This window comes from Pinus tabuliformis, chromosome 1_2, assembly GCF_031772625.1.
Source record: "Pinus tabuliformis cultivar Carrire ecotype Pingquan chromosome 1_2, CPIR1, whole genome shotgun sequence".
Taxonomy (NCBI): domain Eukaryota; kingdom Viridiplantae; phylum Streptophyta; class Pinopsida; order Pinales; family Pinaceae; genus Pinus; species Pinus tabuliformis.
Window position 1 is genome coordinate 815,051,519 of NC_142298.1, and position 17,430 is coordinate 815,068,948.

General features: G+C 39.6%; 1 protein-coding gene across 2 annotated transcripts; it reads right to left on the reverse strand.

Annotated features, from left to right (window-relative positions):
- Positions 1 to 9,914: 9,914 nt before the first annotated feature.
- On the reverse strand, positions 9,915 to 16,320 carry LOC149208400 (putative boron transporter 2). 2 transcript variants are annotated; one of them, XM_089394064.1, is made up of 5 exons: positions 16,232 to 16,320; positions 10,883 to 10,978; positions 10,648 to 10,785; positions 10,233 to 10,552; positions 9,915 to 10,142 (listed from the first exon to the last, which is right to left on the reverse strand). In XM_089394064.1, the coding sequence occupies exons 2-5, from the start codon at positions 10,916 to 10,918 to the stop codon at positions 10,133 to 10,135; spliced, it is 504 nt and encodes a 167-aa protein (XP_089250190.1). In that variant the 5' UTR covers positions 10,919 to 10,978; positions 16,232 to 16,320; the 3' UTR covers positions 9,915 to 10,132. The 2 variants fall into 2 exon arrangements, with proteins under 2 accessions (XP_089250190.1, XP_089250189.1); XM_089394063.1 differs by having other exon boundaries at positions 9,915 to 10,552.
- Between the last annotated feature and the right edge of the window lie 1,110 nt (positions 16,321 to 17,430).

Below are 17,430 nucleotides of genomic sequence, written 5' to 3' on the forward strand. Positions count from 1 at the left end.
TCCTGGAATCACCCAACCACCAGCTAGGCAGGCGAGCGGGCCGCCGGGGTGGCGCAACCTAGGGTGGCACCACCTCGGTGGCCCGCCTGCCCGCCCGGCTAGTGGCTGGGAGATTCCGGGCCGCCCACCATGGCGGCCCGCTTGCCCACCTAGCTGGTGGCTGGGTGATTCCTAGAATCACCCAGCCAGAATCAAACAGCCACTATGGCGGCCCGCTTGCCCACCTAGTTGGTCACTGGGTGATTCCTGGAATCACCTAGTCGGAATCGCCCAGCCACCAGCCGCCCGACTAGTGGCTGGTTGATTCCCTGAATCACCCAGCCACTAGACGGGCGGGCGGCTGGTGGCTGCTTGATTCCGGGAATCACCCAACCACCAGTCGAACAGGTGGCTGGTTGATTCCGAGAATCAACCGGCCACCAGTCGAACAGGTGGCTGGTTGATTCCGAGAATCAACCGGCCACCAACCGGGCGGGCGGCTGGTGGTTGGCTGATTCACGAAATCAACCAGCCACCAGTCGGGCGGGCGGCTGGTGGCTGCTTGGTTCCCAGTGTGCTGGTGGCTGGTTGATTCCCAGAATCAACCAGCCATTAGCCGCCCACCCGCCTGGTGGCTAGTTGATTCCCGAAATCACACAGTCACCAGCCGGGCAGGCGGCTGGTTGATTCTCGGAATCAACCAGCCACCAACCGCTCGCCCGGTTAGTGCAGCCACCAGCTGGCCACCCTGCTGGTGGTTAGTTGATTCCGGGAATCAACCATCCACCAGACGCATCAACACGGAATCAACCAGCCACCAGCCGCCCGCCCGGCTGGTCGCTGGTTGATTCAGAGAATCAACTAGGTGATTTCGGGAATTAACCAGCCACCAGCTGGCCGCCCGACTAGTGGCCGGTTGATTCTGGGAATCAACCAGGCACCAGCAGCCCGTCCCTGGCTGGTGATTGGTTAATTCCGGGAATCAACCAGCCACCAGCCACCCGCCCGACTGGTGGCTGGGTGAAGCCGGGCAGGCGGCTGGTGGCTGGTTGATTCTCGGAATCAACCAGCTACCAGGCGCCCTCCCAGCTGGTGGCTGGTTGATTCCAAGAATCACCCAGCCACCAGCCGCCCGCTCGGCTGGTCACTGGTTGATTCCGGGAATCTCCCAGCCACCAGCCGGCCCATCAGCTGGTTGATTCCGGGAATCAATGAGCCACCAGCTGGTTGATTCCAAGAATCAACCAGCCACCAGCTGGCCGCGCCCGGCTGGTGGCTGGTTGATTCCACGAATCAACTAGCCACCAGCCGCCTGACTCTTTGTTAGTTGATTCTGGAAATCAACCAGCCACTAGCCACCCGCCCGGCTTCACCCAACAATCAGCCGGGCGGGCGATTGGTGGCTAGTTGATTCCCGGACTCAACCAGCCACCAGCCGGGCGGCCAACTGGTGGCTGGTTGATTCTAGGAATCAACTAGGCACTAGCCGTGTGGGCGGCTAGTTGATTCCGGGAATCAACCAGCCACCAGCCGGGCAGGTAGCTGGTTGATTCCCGGAATCAACCAGCCACAAGTCGGCGCCCAGATGGTGGCTCGATGATTCCGGGAATCAATCAGTGACCAGCCGCCGTGTGGCTGAGCCGGGCGGCCAGCTGGTGGATGTTTGATTCCAGGAATTAACCAGCCACCAGCCAGCTGCCCGGCTGGTGGCTGGTTGATTCCAGGGAAAATTTTAAGAACCCCCCCAAATTTACATGTATAATAAATGGGCAAATCTCCATGGTATATAGGAAAAATGGAAGGCGATTTTATCAATAATATGATATGTATATATACTTTTTTGGCGAATCTCTCACCAGGCATGGCGAATATTTTACTCAATTATAAAATCTTGTGTTGATTGAATACATAAATGAAATCATTGCATTTCTTTAAAATATCTTTTGAAATCAAAATTACCGAAATTATATATCGATAACCTAGTGGGTGTAGAATAAAATTCACCCGTGCCATTCACAGAAAGCATGAGAAAAAACCTAATACTATATATAAAACCAAGAAAAATTCAAATTCATCACTTCTAGGGACCTTGTAACCACCCTGCCAATACACAAGTATGTTCCTATTTGGAATTAGAAAAATTACCCAAATTACAATCTGTTTACTCCAACATATGTTGGAAAGTTATAGAAGGATGACTAGTGCAATCAATCCATTCCTTTTAGCCCTAGATTTGTTTCAGTTTAAAACAGAAGTATACAAATATACTTGTCTAATATCTATGCTTTAACCATTCACCTTAAGATGTTTTTACAATATAATTTCCTAAGTCTATTTAATATCTTCATTATCATAAAAACCAACCTACATCCATCTTAACTCCACATCTATCACTCTTAGGGGGATGAAATCTATTTATCCCTCTGAGCACTTGGTAAACCCAGAATTAAAATGGATCTAAGATGATAAAATTTCTCCTGTAAATAGTCTATGCTCACATGAATACCATGGTATTACCATGGGTTATCATAAACCTGGAGCTTAAAAATTACTATTGTAATTTATAAAAATTAATAAAATTAATAGTTGTTTTTTATTTTATTTTTTATTTTAACCAAGCTAAAATGTTTAACATACATCAAATTACAACATCCATTTTTACTCTTGATCGGATCAAATATTTTTTCACTCTATGGTAGTTTGCATATCACGATATTTGAGACCTCTTGGGGGTTGGTAGATTTAGAGTAAAGATGGATTTATGCTGCTTTAATTCCCCCATTTAAATAGGCTACATTCCATGTGAATACCATGGATCAATACCATGTGCCATTTTTATTTTTATTAATACTAATATTAGGGTTAATAAATTTTTTTACATGGTATTAATAACAATCTAGTCCATGGTATTTGTCCCATAGTATTTTGTCATAGGTTTCACCTAAATATAACACATTTTTTGTGTGTTTGTAAATATAATGTGACTTATGAAGTAAATATAAAAAAATAATTTTTTTGTTTACCATACTTCTCGTTTATTTATATTTTTATTAGTTTACCATACCTCTTTTACAAATATGGTATTTGGCCCATATGATTCACTTAAATAAAACTTCTTTCTTGAGCCTTCATAAATAGAACGAGGGTTATGGACTAAATATAAAAAGAGGTTTTATTTATTTACCATGCGTCTAGTTTATTTATATTTTTATTTAATTACCATACCTTTTGAGTAAGTATAAAAAGACGTTTTATTTATTTACATACCTCCACTTTACTTATATTTTTATTTGTTTACACCCTTGCATGTATATAAGGTGACTTATGGAGTAAATATAAAAAATATTTTATTTATTTACCATACCTCTCATTTATTTATACTTTTATTAATTTACCATACCTCTTTTATAAATATAGTATTTGGGCCTTTGGCCCATAGGATTCACTTAAATAAACCTATTCTTGAAAATGGGTGAATGAAAGGTTGTAACTCTTAATTTAAAGGGCTAAATTTACCTTTTTTACCCTCTCCCTTAAAATAAGGTGGGCTATTTGAGGTGATTTGTAAAAATGTACTATGATACAAAATATTCGCCCACTAAAAATTTAAAACCCCTTAATTTCGCCTAAGGGGGAATCAACCTGCCACCAGCCAGGCGGCCAGCTAGTGGCTGGTTGATTCCTGGAATCAACCTGCCACCAGCCGGGCAGCCAACTAGTGGCTGGTTGATTCCTGGAATCAGCCAGCCACCAGCCGAGCGGCCAGTTGGTGGCTGGTTGATTCTGGGAATCAACCATCCACCAACCGCCCGCCTGGCTTCACCCAACCACTAGCTGGGCGGGCGACTGGTGGCTGGTTGATTCCCGGAATCAACCAGGCACCAGTTGGCCACCCGACTGGTGGCTGGTTGATTTCGGGAATCAACCAGGCACCAGCCGCCCGCCCGGCTGGTGGCTGAGTGAAGTTGGGCGGGTGGCTGGTGGTTGGTTGATTCGCGAAATCAACCAGCCACCAGCTGGCCGCCCGACTGGTGGCTGCTTGATTCCGGGAATCAACCAGCCACCAGCCGCCCTCCCAGCTAGTGGCTGGGTGATTCCTAGAATCAACCTGCCACCAGCCGGGCGGCCAGCTGGTGGCTGGTTGATTCCCGGAATCAACCATAGAAAATTTTAGGTGCGAATGTTCGCCCTTAGGCGAAATTAAGGGGTTTTAAATTTTTAGTGGGCGAATATTTTGTATCATAGTACATTTTTACAAATCACCTCAAATAACCCACCTTATTTTAAGGGAGAGGGTAAAAATTGTAAATTTAGCCCTTGAAATTAGGAGTTACAAGCTTCCATTCGCCCATTTTCAAGAATAGGTTTATTTAAGTGAATCCTATGGGCCAAAGGCCCAAATACCATATTTATAAAAGAGGTATGGTATTTGTCCCATAGTATTTTCCCATAGGTTTCACCTAAATATAACGCATTTTTTGCATGTTCATAAATATAAGGTGACTTATGGAGTAAATATAAAAAAATGTTTTTTTTTGTTTACCATACCTCTCGATTATTTATATTTATATTAATTTACCATACCTCTTTTACAAATATGGTATTTGGCTCATAGGATTCACTTAAATAAAACCTCTTTCTTGAGCCTTCATAAATAGAACAAGGGTTATGGATGCGTCTAGTTTATTTATATTTTTATTTAATTACCATACCTCGTCTAGTTTATTTATATTTTTATTTAATTACCATACCTTTTGAGTAAGTATAAAAAGACGTTTTATTTATTTACATACCTCCACTTTACTTATATTTTTATTTGTTTACACCCTTGCATGTATATAAGGTGACTTATGGAGTAAATATAAAAAATGTTTTATTTATTTACCATACTTCTAATTTATTGATACTTTTATTAATTTACCATACCGCTTTTATAAATATGGTATTTGGGCCTTTGGCCCATAGGATTCACTTAAATAAACCTATTCTTGAAAATGGGTAAATGGAAGGTTGTAACTCCTAATTTCAAGGGCTAAATTTACCTTTTTTTCCCTCTCCCTTAAAATAAGGTGGGCTATTTGAGGTGATTTGTAAAAATATACTATGATACAGAATATTCACCCACTAAAAATTTAAAACCCCTTAATTTCGCCTAAGGGCGAACATTCACACCTAAAATTTTCTATGTGTGATTCTCGGAATCAACCAGCCACCAACTGGCCGCCCGACTAGTGGCTGGTTAATTGCGGGAATCAACCAGCCACCAGCTGGCAGCCCGACTGGTGGTAGGTTGATTCCGGGAATCACCCAGCTACTAGCCAAGTGGGCAGCTGGTGGTTGGTTGATTCCCGGAATCAACCAGCCACCAGCCGGGCGACCAACTGGTGGCTGGTTGATTCCCGGAATCAACCAGCTGCCTGCCCGGCTTCACTCAGCCACCAGCCGGGTGGGCGGCTGGTGCCTGGTTGATTCCTGAAATCAACCAGCCACCAACCGGCTGGCCAACTAGTGGTTGGTTGATTCCGAGAATCAACCAGCCACCGGCTAGTGCCTGGTTGATTCCGGGAATCAACCAGCCACCGGCTGGTGCCTGGTTGATTCCGGGAATCAACCAGCCACCCGCTCTGCTGGTGGCTGGGTGAAGCCGGGCGGGCAGCTGGTGGCTGGTTGATTTCCGGAATCAACCACCCACCAGCTGGCCGCCCGGCTGGTGGCTGGTTGATTCCCACCTAGTTGGTGGCTAGTTGATTCCCGGAATCAACCATCCACCAACCGCGCGGCCAGCTGGTGGCTGGTTGATTCTGAGAATCAGCCAGCAGGGAAAATTTTAAGAACCCCCCCAAATTTATAAATATAATAATTGGGCGAATCTCCATGGTTTATAGGAAAAATGGAAGGCGATTTTATCAATAATATAATATGTATATATAATTTTCTGGCGAATCTCTCACCAAGCATGGCGAATATTTTACTCAATTATAAAATCTTGTAAGAACTTGGCAAGTCTTTCACTAAATAATACAACTTTGTAAAGTCCTAGTGAATTTTAGCATTGTGAACTCTTAGAGAATTTTTTGAAGAAGTATAAAACCATATGTGATAAGAACCACATGGTGGCAATATCACTATTTTTTTTCACATTTCCACGACATGGAACTTGTCTATAAAATTATAAAAAAACCAACCAAGTCCCTTATAATATGTAGGTAAGCTTATAACAGAGTCTGATACCTCTATTATGCTTGTCTTCATTCAAGTGTCATAGCTGCTATACTTAACACTGTGAATCAAAACTCTCTCAGAACTCAACTCTATAGTGTACTTAAAACCTTTGGAAATTGAATCTGACAACTCTATAAAAAGGATTAGTGAAATAGAAGCTTTTGTGAATGAGCCCACTAACTATCACTGCTAAACAATCAATCTAGACTATGAAGTCTTCCATCTTGATCACAATCGTGCTCACGATCAAGGGAGTGCGATCACCTGGCCTGACATAATGGCCATCATAGCTTCCCTGCCAATACACAAGTATGTTCTTGTTTGCAGTTAGAAAAATTACCCAAATTACAATCTATTTACTCCAGCCTATGTTGGAAAGTTATAGAAGGATGACTAGTGCAATCAATCCATTCCTTTTAGCCCTGGATTTGTTTCAGTTTAAAACAGAAGTATACAAATATACTTGTCCAATGTCTACTGCTACTGAGCATTAGTTAATTCATAAGAAAGTATGTAAACACACAAACATAAATTCACACTCATGAATATCCCAACTTTCTATCAAGTTCTATGACTAGTGATGGAAATCACAATTATTTTCAAAATCCTGGAATCATGCCTAAGCATCCTCTATGAATGACCCAATGCCTTCCTGGTTAGCTGTCTACATTAAAGTTGCAACAAACAATATGACATTAGGCATGGCTTGAAAGTAACAAACCGCTGCAGAACTCAAGCATAGATGGCAAGTGCAGACCGCGTTTTCAAGATATCGGTTAGAAAATCCATAGCATATAATAACACAAATTGAGAAACTCATAATGTCCTGTCTGTTGAATATTGTAGCCAATTTTCTCACAGATTATACTGCAGAGCATAAAACTGCTGATAAATTAACATAACACACAGGCTTCATATTCCTTGTATATGGCTTCATATTCTTTGTTTTTCTTCAAGTTTGTTGCTTTACAAGACTTAAATTATTCCTTCTGAATTTGTTTTACAAGACTTAAATTATTAAAGATAATAACAAATCTTCCCAACCATTCAAGATAAATCTGATTTAACTTGAATGCACATATTCTTTATTTCCATTATCTAAATGTTTTACTGTCATGAAAAATATATATTTCCATCTCAACATGAGCTAGCAAGAATGCCTGTATGTAACATGATATAGTGGATGAAGGAGCCAACAATGAACCACAAAAGGAGCATATTGTTGCATCTGAAAAAGCTTATGGGGTAATGCTATTTCCTTGTAGTATTTAGTCATTTATTTCTAAATCTAGGGTATTGAATATAGCAAAACATGATTTGAATTATAGCTGTTATCTTAGGATAAAATAGGGGCTACTTGTTACTAGAAGAGGATAGCATTTCTCTCTATCCGTATAAAAAAAATTCTACTCATGATATCATTTTATGTTAATTGGATATTGACAGTTTGTATTTAGTTTATTTCAGCGTTTTATTCTAGTCATTCATATATAATCTCTTATGTTATTGGTCATACATATATTATTGTTAACCTATTACTATTTATGTAGTTCAATCATAATTGATTCTTCAATATGTAAGAGGATGGCACATAGATATAGGCATCGAATCTTCTGTACATTCATTCTGAAAATCTTAATATAATTCTCCTATTCTCTCTCCTACTTTCTTTGTGAGGCCAGTGTATGTACATTTTTAGAATATCTCTTCATCATCTCATCTCACCTATTTGAATCTTTGTTAAGTTGGCAAGTTCATATTCGGCAAATTGTGCTATGAATGTTTAATGCTTTCTTTGTTCAACACTTTTCATTGGAAACTAGACTTCTATTAATGTTGAAACATTATGCTGCCTCTCTATTTTTCTATTAAAATGTATGACTGAAGTCTGAGACTGCCAAACCTCAAGCTTTGTTGCCAACAAAATGCCTCACTAGGCAGAGTAATTAACCCCTTAAACTACATGTTCCACAATCTGGGTAGACTAGGGTATGAGGGACTACAAAGCCCTTAACAAAAAAAGGAGGATACCTGCATGTTTACTGTTTGATCCAAACACTTTAACATAAAACAAAGGATATAAAAACTTCTGCATGCATTCCTTCAATGGACAGAGTTAACATGGCAGTGATTCAGGAAAAATTGGAAAAGGCGCTTTACACAGTTGAGTGCTAGTAAGGGTAGCTCTACTTGTCAGGAATATCAAGAACCAAGTAGCTCACTGTAAGAAAATGGTTAATGCTAAGGATGGTCCACCAACAGTATTGTTCAACTAAATGAAGAGTTGAACTGTAGGCCGCTGCTTACAAGTTTGGAGGACCTTGGAAATGGTGTTCTTCCCAAGAGTTGAATCTCGAACAAGTGGCACCAGCCTACATGGTCCTTGACTTCAATCTGTGCATAATGTCTGGCACTTTGATCTACAGAAATGGCATAGAGGTGGTATATAATGTAATTGTGTCCTTCAGAACATAGATTGGTTGTCATCAATGTGCCACCGCAATGGTCAACTGGTCAGGAAGAATACACAGCCCCTCTTCTATTGCAGAAACCCTGTTACGGGTTAACAAGAAGAAAGAAAAAACCAGAAAAAGAAGATAAAAAATCCAACTTTAGCCTGAACAAAAATGTGGCCATGCAAAATAAAGAGGGCCTAGTGCAATACTTGCACCACTCTGAGAAATGAATTGGATCTTTTTAAAGGTAATTGCTGGTTTAGCCATTACCTTTAAAAACTAACCAAGGGAAAACATTTACAGAAGTTATAATATTGTAAGCCTTACCATTTCCTTTTCATTTGTCAAGTTTAATTTCCACATTTTTTATTTCAATGAAACATTAAAGGCTGCAAACTTTGTGGTTATGATCCAACTGGTAGAATAAGGATGACTTTCTATGAAGCTCAAACCACTCACAGGACCCTTTAATACCACGGGGTCTACAAAACCACAAGACTGACATAATAGATTTCATGCTTCAAGAAAACAGAAATACTTCAAGCTTGACTTCCATTACATTTTTTTACACGCACTATATGGTCTACCCTGTCCTCTGAGATGGACAGAGGTTCTTTGTGAAGACACACCAAATACAACCGAGTGATTTATGGCACAATGATTAAATAATGATAAGCCAACAAAATATGTACTATTAAACATAAGATATGCTCACTCAAGGGAAAGATTACTAGCCGAGGATTTATACTCCAAACACCTAATTGGAAGTTGGTTTATGTGGCCTCAAACCAAATGCACTTGGACTCATATTTTTTCCTTGACTAACCAGGGGAATGCCCGAATGCTTTTCCCCTCTGTGAGGGCTATGTGTCTGTCTGATCTCACTTATACGGGGGCTATATATTTGTTTAGCTTCTGCAACTTGGGGACTTAATGCAGACTCGGATCCATGAATTGGTGTGCAATCACTCAAGCTAGTTATCCGTGGACTATATGTGTGTTTGACCTCACCGCGACTTCATGTAATCATCTCATCCAAAACTTCGCCATCATTTGCACCTGTTCCCATGCTTCCTAGTCCGAACCCCTGAATTCCAGCTTCCTGCAATCAATATATGTTACAGTTCAATTTATTATTGTTCATGTTGCAGGGCTTATGAAATAGAATTGAGTAATATTTTTAAAATTTGTTTGATATGTGTCTTGCACTCACTGTTATATTGCATGGCATTCCAGGGGCTTCTTCATACTCTGTTGCATCCAATTCTTGAAGATGTGCTCCTTTGAAAAACTTGGGAAGGATATACTGCCTCGCTGGGACTAACAAGTTACAACATGATTAGTAGTGGGAAGAGAACACCATCTATAGGCACCCATGTGATACCAAAACATGCCAACAAATAACATGTCTGGAAAATGGTGAAAGTGGCAATTGTCTTGAAAGGCACCGTTTCAAGAAATGTAGCATGATACTCCTAAAGTTCTCTGTAACCATCAGTTCAACATTGATCAGCTTTGAAAACTATATTACAAGCATTAAATTCAATCACATTATAGTTTGAATAAAGTTCATACTTGTATCTACGGCTTGGAGCAGTGAAAAGAAACAATAGCCTTTCCCAAAATTGATTTCCTGGCAAACTCTCTATGGCCATGAAGGCAAAGTAACCCCAAAGCACAGAAGTTGGGATCTTTCTAATGATGGGCATTACTGCAAGGCAGCCAACCACCATCAGAGATTGCAACAAATTACTCAATTGCTGTTCTTTCACCTCAACAAGAAGCAGGTCATCCACGTCCTTGTCAACATTAAAAATTGATTCATCAACTGGGGCATCCATATTCCCAGTACTTGCGGCCAACTGAATTGTGGACTCTTTCAATTCCTTAAGTGCCTGCATAAATGGTTGGGACATGACAAGACAAATAAATAAAGGGAGAGGAAAATTAGATAAAATGAAACACCCAAACTCAAAAATAAGACCATTACCAAGGCAGGTGGAGGCTGATAAACCATTGGGGTCTGCATTTGCTCATAGGCTTCTTGCATGTTTCTGTATAATTGCCCTAAGGTTGAATTTTTCTGCATACTTTTCCAGATTGTTGTCACTAACTTGCTAAGCACCAACTGTAACAAAAGTACTTGTAAGTTACTCGTCTATAAAATGTCTGAATTGTGTCTTTTCCCTGAGAAGCTGCAATTGATAATTCCAATATATTAGTACCTGATGTTTGAGGGTAGCTAAGCCTTTCATGTGCATTGGAGATTCAGGAATAACACCATTTGAAGGAGGTATGCCAACAATACCACATAAAATAGTCTGTCACAATAAAAGGAAAATTTATGAATCCACTAGAGATTTTTTATGGAGGTGAAAACAAAGAATGAAGAGTTAGATCAAGATGTCTTCAGGAGAGCAAAAGCTCTTCCAGAATAGGGTAGCCAGTGATAGTTGAACCTAAACATGAACCCTGACAAAAATTACAACATAGTTCTAAATAATATATATTTACTGTGGTAATGGGCCTTGACACAATCTATGCAATAATGGCCCTGCTTGATACAACATCATTTTTCAAGGGTTTTTTGTGAAGTTTCTTTTAAACTTTTCTATGCAGACTTCTTCCCTTTCTTCTTAGTGATTTCAGTGTAAGTGCTCGGTATACACTCTTTTAAGTGAATCTGTTCCAGCAATGTTCTTTCTGCAGTAACATTCCACCAAGAAAGTTAGCCACTTTATCAGTGGCATTCACACTGGTCACAAATGGCTGAAACATTTTTTTCAACCATTGGAACAGTGGCACTACGAACTTTAGGATCAATTCTATCATCAACTGCTCCAAATTGATCTTGCACATCCTAAATACGTATCGTATAAACAATGATATACACAACCAATCATTTAAAATGCATACAGTGATTTCCTAGAATAGAGAATCCTTGTTCTGTTAGAGAATCCTAGTCCAAATCTTACAAGAACTAATCAAACTTCTAATTTGAGGACCAATATGATCTGCAATAGTAAAACTTATAATGTACTGCACATCTTCATTGTGCGCCAAAAGCTTTACTAATTCTTTAGCAACAGTGCAATTTGTCTTCTTACCCTCCACAAGTCTTAACAATCAATTCTTCAATTATATGTTTAGCACCCTTCACTTGAAGATAGGATAATTCTTCTCATCAAGCTTAACGTTGGGTAGAGGGATGCTTTAAAATTAAGATGAAGCTATCCTCCCCCTTGCTCAACAATTCTCTACAGATCTCAGAACAGAACCAAAGGTAATCTCAGGAACAGCGTACTATACTACTATGACAAAGAACCACAATTCTGAAAGAAACATCAGTTTGGTTAGGATCTTCAAACAGCTACCAAGGAATCAAGCAAATGCTGCTCTGCAATTCCAAGACTTCAAGTATCCAGATGCATTGCATTGCTCTATGGCACATCAATGCAATTAATTAAGCATAGAAATAACATCTCTATGTAGCGGCACTTAAAATATTACAAAAGGTGATCATTCACTAAGGTACATTCCAAAAAATATATAATTATTGTTGCCACATCATCCAGATTTAGAATAATAATCTATTGGAATGGACACATTGATAAAAATTCCATTGTTGAGTTTGGGTTTGAGTTATTTCTTCCTCTAACTGCTCTCCAAAGCTAACTATTCAAACCAAGTCACCCTTCAATGACATACAACTCACAAGGTTCTCAAAGGCAGAAAAATCAAAAGCGTATAACAGTTAATATGTCCTTTACTGCTCCATTTTCAGGTGAAAGATTCTCAGTAATATAAACAGATCTTCCAATAGTCAACATGTAACAACAACCAAGAAAATATAGGAATCCACCAATAAACTATAATGCAAGGTCTTTTTTCTCTTTTCGAAAGGTTTCCATGAAAAACTTGTTCAAATTCATTTGTAGAGTAAGCACATAAAACGTTACTGTAATTAACCTTGAGCATGGAACATAATTCTTCTTAATCTCCATGATATTCAAGAATCAAACTCCAATGGCAGCATTGGCTTCAACACGTCTTCCTTTTATCCCTTCAAAGCTGCCATGGGTCATGATGGCTTGATCAATGATCGCATGCTCTTAAGACCAACAGTCTATACATAATTAGACTACAGTCTATACAACAGTCTATACAGACACTGTGTTCAATCCAGATTTTGATTACAAACACCATTGAGGCCATACGGTATCTCCAATTTTTCACATCATTGAGGTCATCAGTATCTCCAGTTTCAAACAGCATTCAGGCCACATTTGCTTCAAAGTGCTTACAAGTATTGTCAAATGGCAGTACATTCTAAATTTACTCATATTACACTTGAGAACTAGAACACATACCGCTTGAGAAGAGAGCTGCTGCCGCTTCAAGTACCTCAAGTGTAATATGAGTAAAGTTAGGCCTAAGCACCTTTATTATTGAGATTGAGTGCTTTCAAATACCAGGAGACAGGTGTGTGTGTTGACTTCAAGTTTGGCCTGGGAGAATTATTACACACTTTAAGCAGATTCTGTGAGGTTTCAAGGCACAGTGGGAACAAATCTTCAACTAAGGAGGTTGAGAACTGTCTAGTGACCTAGAACAACTAAGTGGGTTATGCGAAGATATTTATTAAGGGTGGTTGTGTTGAAGGTAGTACGGAGGTTTAGAACGCAAGACAGGGGCGAGTATAGTCACTGTGAGAAAGAACTTGTGGAAAATCTGGGAAAATCAAGATTGTTTGTTATGTCAAAGGTCAAAGGAATAGAGCAATTGACTAGTGGGTCATAACGTAAGGTTCCACAGTTAAGGCTGCTAGAAAAAGGGACCGGAAGAGCCAAAAATGGGAAGGTGAATGAATGAGATGGACTACGTTGAATGATGGAAATATGAGAGTAGCCAAAAGGTATGCATTAAGTGGTACTAGAGCAATATTGATGCTCTTGGGGATTGACAAGTGATTGAGGAGGTTTCTGCAGTGAACCAAAAATATTTATAAGATTGCTCGTGAAGAAGAGACATCAAAGTTGAGACAAAGAAACCAAGAAAATTTTGGGCAAGAGGAACCTAAGAAAAAAAGTGAGGAGAGAAAGAGATTGAGAACGGAATACAGGATTGGAGCATATTAAAGAAGTACCAACCAAGTGTAGAGCTAGGAAGAACTGAGATATTGAGACCTCAGAGGTTAAGGAACTAGTAGGTAATTGGTTTGTATTTTTTTTTAAATGTATACAAGGAGTTAATCCTTACAGTGGTAATAGTAGAAGGAGTGGTAACAGAGGACCAATAAAGTTCTTAAAGTGTATGGCAAGAAACTTACGACAAATAGGCTACAAAACAAAACATAGAAGGTTTCTAGCTGAGGTCCTCAAAGAGAAGAGAACAAGTGGAGTTCTCAAAAGGTGAGAAAAGTGTAGAAGCCATAGAAGACCAGAGCATGCTCAAGTGGGTTCCAGAGGAGGGAACCAGAGGAATACCAAAAGCCTAGGTTGAGGTGAAGTGGGTGAGATATTGGGTAACAAGTGATGGAGAAGAATTGTTAAAGGGGCTTGAGTGTAGCTCACAATGAGCAAGAGAAAGATCACAAGAAAGGAGGAAAGAAGATGGCTACTGATGGACATAATTCAAAGAGAGGCCATAACAAAAGGGAGAAGCATGCCAAGGAAAATGGCATGAGTAAAGAAGAAATTGAAAAGGAGATTTATGAGTTGAAGGAGAGATTCAACATAGTCAAAATGAGGCTTGAAAGAGAATACCAAAGGTAGAGATGGGACCTAAGGAAGAAGGCCAAATTACTTGTCAGAAAAAAGATTTTAAGAGGAAGCCCCCTAAAGCTAGAAAGCTAGGGAGGAAGATGAAGCACCTGTTGAGCCTAAAGTTGAATTAGTTCACTATTTTGAACCAGAGCAGGGAATAGTCCTTGATGATGAGGAAGATGTTGAAGAGAGACTATCAGAGAGTCTCATGGACTGCATAAAGAGTTCAAATCAACATATGGATTTGTTGATAGAAGATATGGTGGAAAAAGCATCATAACAGTAGAGGGAGCTACACAAAGAGGATGTCGATGAGACAATAAATGAAAGTCTCATGGGAGGTTAGCTAGAAGTGCTCGTAACATATATACCATATGGGGCTAAAGAGCTTGGTGATTATGATACTGATGCTATGTGTATAGATGCAGATGATAAGGATTTTCAAGAGGGAAAATCATTCATAGTTGTCATAAGAATAGAAGAAAGAGAAGGAGTACCTTCCTAAAGCATGGAAGGAAGACAAAATTTGATGTTGGAGGCATCAGAAGAGGCCAGGTAACCTTTTATTTTTAAAATTGGTGAATTTTATGTGAATGCATGCTTTGCATGTGAGGAGAATGGACAACTGGTCCAAAAGGAGAACGAGAGCACTAAATTGATCCAAGAAATCCAAATTGAGGTAGTAGATGCTAGACAATCCTCAAGGAAGGATGAGTTTCCAAAAGGAAAAAACAATGCATAATGAAGCCAAGATAACCTTGCAAGCAATTTTCAGAAGTGACCATGGATCCTAGCAGCCATGTGAAAGATGGATAACAAAACCAAGTTTATGTTAAGACAAGGAAGGAGGCAAAATTATCCCTCAAATGTCATTAAGGAGGAGGCCTTGAACAATCAAAGAATGCATCTATAAGAGAGAAATTGTAGAAGAGGGGATGAACAACATCATGATGCAATGTTCTTTAGAGATCGGTTGATCAATCCAAGGTTTAAGGATTGGCTTGAGTAACATTGTTCAAAGAATGCAATCAATAAGACAAAGGTGTCAAGCTTATTGCTGCAACTGGAGAGCTTGGTTCAACAACAAGAATTATGAATGTTGGCACCCAAGGTATAGTACAATTAACCACAAAGAGAGACTCATTTGTCATGTGAAGTCCTTGAGATGAAGACTACAATTGTGGAGGAGATTGTATTCTAGTATGATGGCAAAGGATAACCAAATGAAGAGGAGAAGGGAGAAGGATTATCTCTCATCGGGCAACGATGGTGGAGGTAACCAAGAAAATATAGGAATCCACCAATAAACTATAATGCAAGGTCTTTTTTCTCTTTTCGAAAGGTTTCCATGAAAAACTTGTTCAAATTCATTTGTAGAGTAAGCACATAAAACGTTACTGTAATTAACCTTGAGCATGGAACATAATTCTTCTTAATCTCCATGATATTCAAGAATCAAACTCCAATGGCAGCATTGGCTTCAACACGTCTTCCTTTTATCCCTTCAAAGCTGACATGGGTCATGATGGCTTGATCAATGATCACATGCTCTTAAGACCAACAGTCTATACATAATTAGACTACAGTCTATACAACAGTCTATACAGACACTGTGTTCAATCCAGATTTTGATTACAAACACCATTGAGGCCATACGGTATCTCCAATTTTTCACATCATTGAGGTCATCAGTATCTCCAGTTTCAAATAGCATTCAGGCCACATTTGCTTCAAAGTGCTTACAAGTATTGTCAAACGGCAGTACATTCTAAATTTACTCATATTACACTTGAGAACTAGAACACATACCGCTTGAGAAGAGAGCTGCTGCCGCTTCAAGTACCTCAAGCTCAAACTAGTCTGTTGTTCTTTCTTGCATCAAAAGAACTGAGTACAATAAGAAACAAGTTCCATGAGTATAAAATCAACAAATACAAATGAATATTACATTTTTTATCATCACCCAACGAACAAGAACCAAACAAAACTCAAGTCTAAGGGAAGGTTTATCAACTTGATGTCGAAAGAAGTACCATGAACAGGTATACCCCATCTTCCGGAAAGCAATTGCAATCCCTGAGAAAAGAAATCATCTTATTGTCTACCACAGTACAGACTATCGACATCTGAGACAAAAATTCATTCCCAAGTAGTCCAAAGCACCGCATAGCAGTTCTCTATTACAAATCAGACAATATTAATACAACAGATTTCTTGCCTCGAAAACTTTTCAAAAGGTCTATACAAAACTTGAACTACAGTCTATACAGACACTGTGTTCAATCCAGATTTTGATTACAAACACCATTGAGGCCATACGGTATCTCCAATTTTTCACATCATTGAGGTCATCAGTATCTCCAGTTTCAAACAGCATTCATGCCACATTTGATATAAATAGTGCTAACTGACCCATGACTCAGGCAAGAAAACACCCAATTCCCCCACTCAACCCTATGAACCAGCCCATACTTGGCAACATGACTATAACGCTCCCTCTCACCATAAAAGACATTTGAGACAATTGTACCGAGATCAAGCTGAATGAAAAATATGAGCAATACAACAATCATTGCCTAGATCTTTCCAACATGAACAATACATGGGAATCAGAAGCAGGAAGTTGCCTTCTCCATCACAATATTCATCTTGGGATACTGGCAGACTGCAAACATCCAAATGCTGTAATATTTAGGGTAAGTACTGATAAATTTCCAGCTCAACAACACAACAAAAGGGAGGACACAGACAATCATAAAAAGAGTAAGCAGATCACGGCTACTTATCCCATGCTTGAATATCAACAGAGTTAATATACCTTTTACACGAACATGAGAATAAAGGGGCCTAATTTCTCGCGCTCAGCCAACAATTCGGTTAAGTACCGACTGTTGTTGTTGCTGCTGCAGTGGCATGAGCCGTTCAAATCCAAGAAACAATGGATACCGAAACCAGAGAAGAATAAGCGGATTGAAACCTGAAAATGCAAGAATATCCCACCGAAACTG

What these genes read in the sequence shown, in the direction of transcription:
- LOC149208400 (XM_089394063.1), bottom strand. Translation starts at nt 10,918, where the DNA reads ATGCACATGAAAGGCTTAGCTACCCTCAAACATCAG. An exon ending in TAGCTACCCTCAAACATCAG is followed by an intron (nt 10,786 to 10,882) that starts GTACTAATATAT and finishes CTTTTGTTACAG; the next exon opens with TTGGTGCTTAGCAAGTTAGT. An exon ending in ATCAGCCTCCACCTGCCTTG is followed by an intron (nt 10,553 to 10,647) that starts GTAATGGTCTTA and finishes CCATTTATGCAG; the next exon opens with GCACTTAAGGAATTGAAAGA.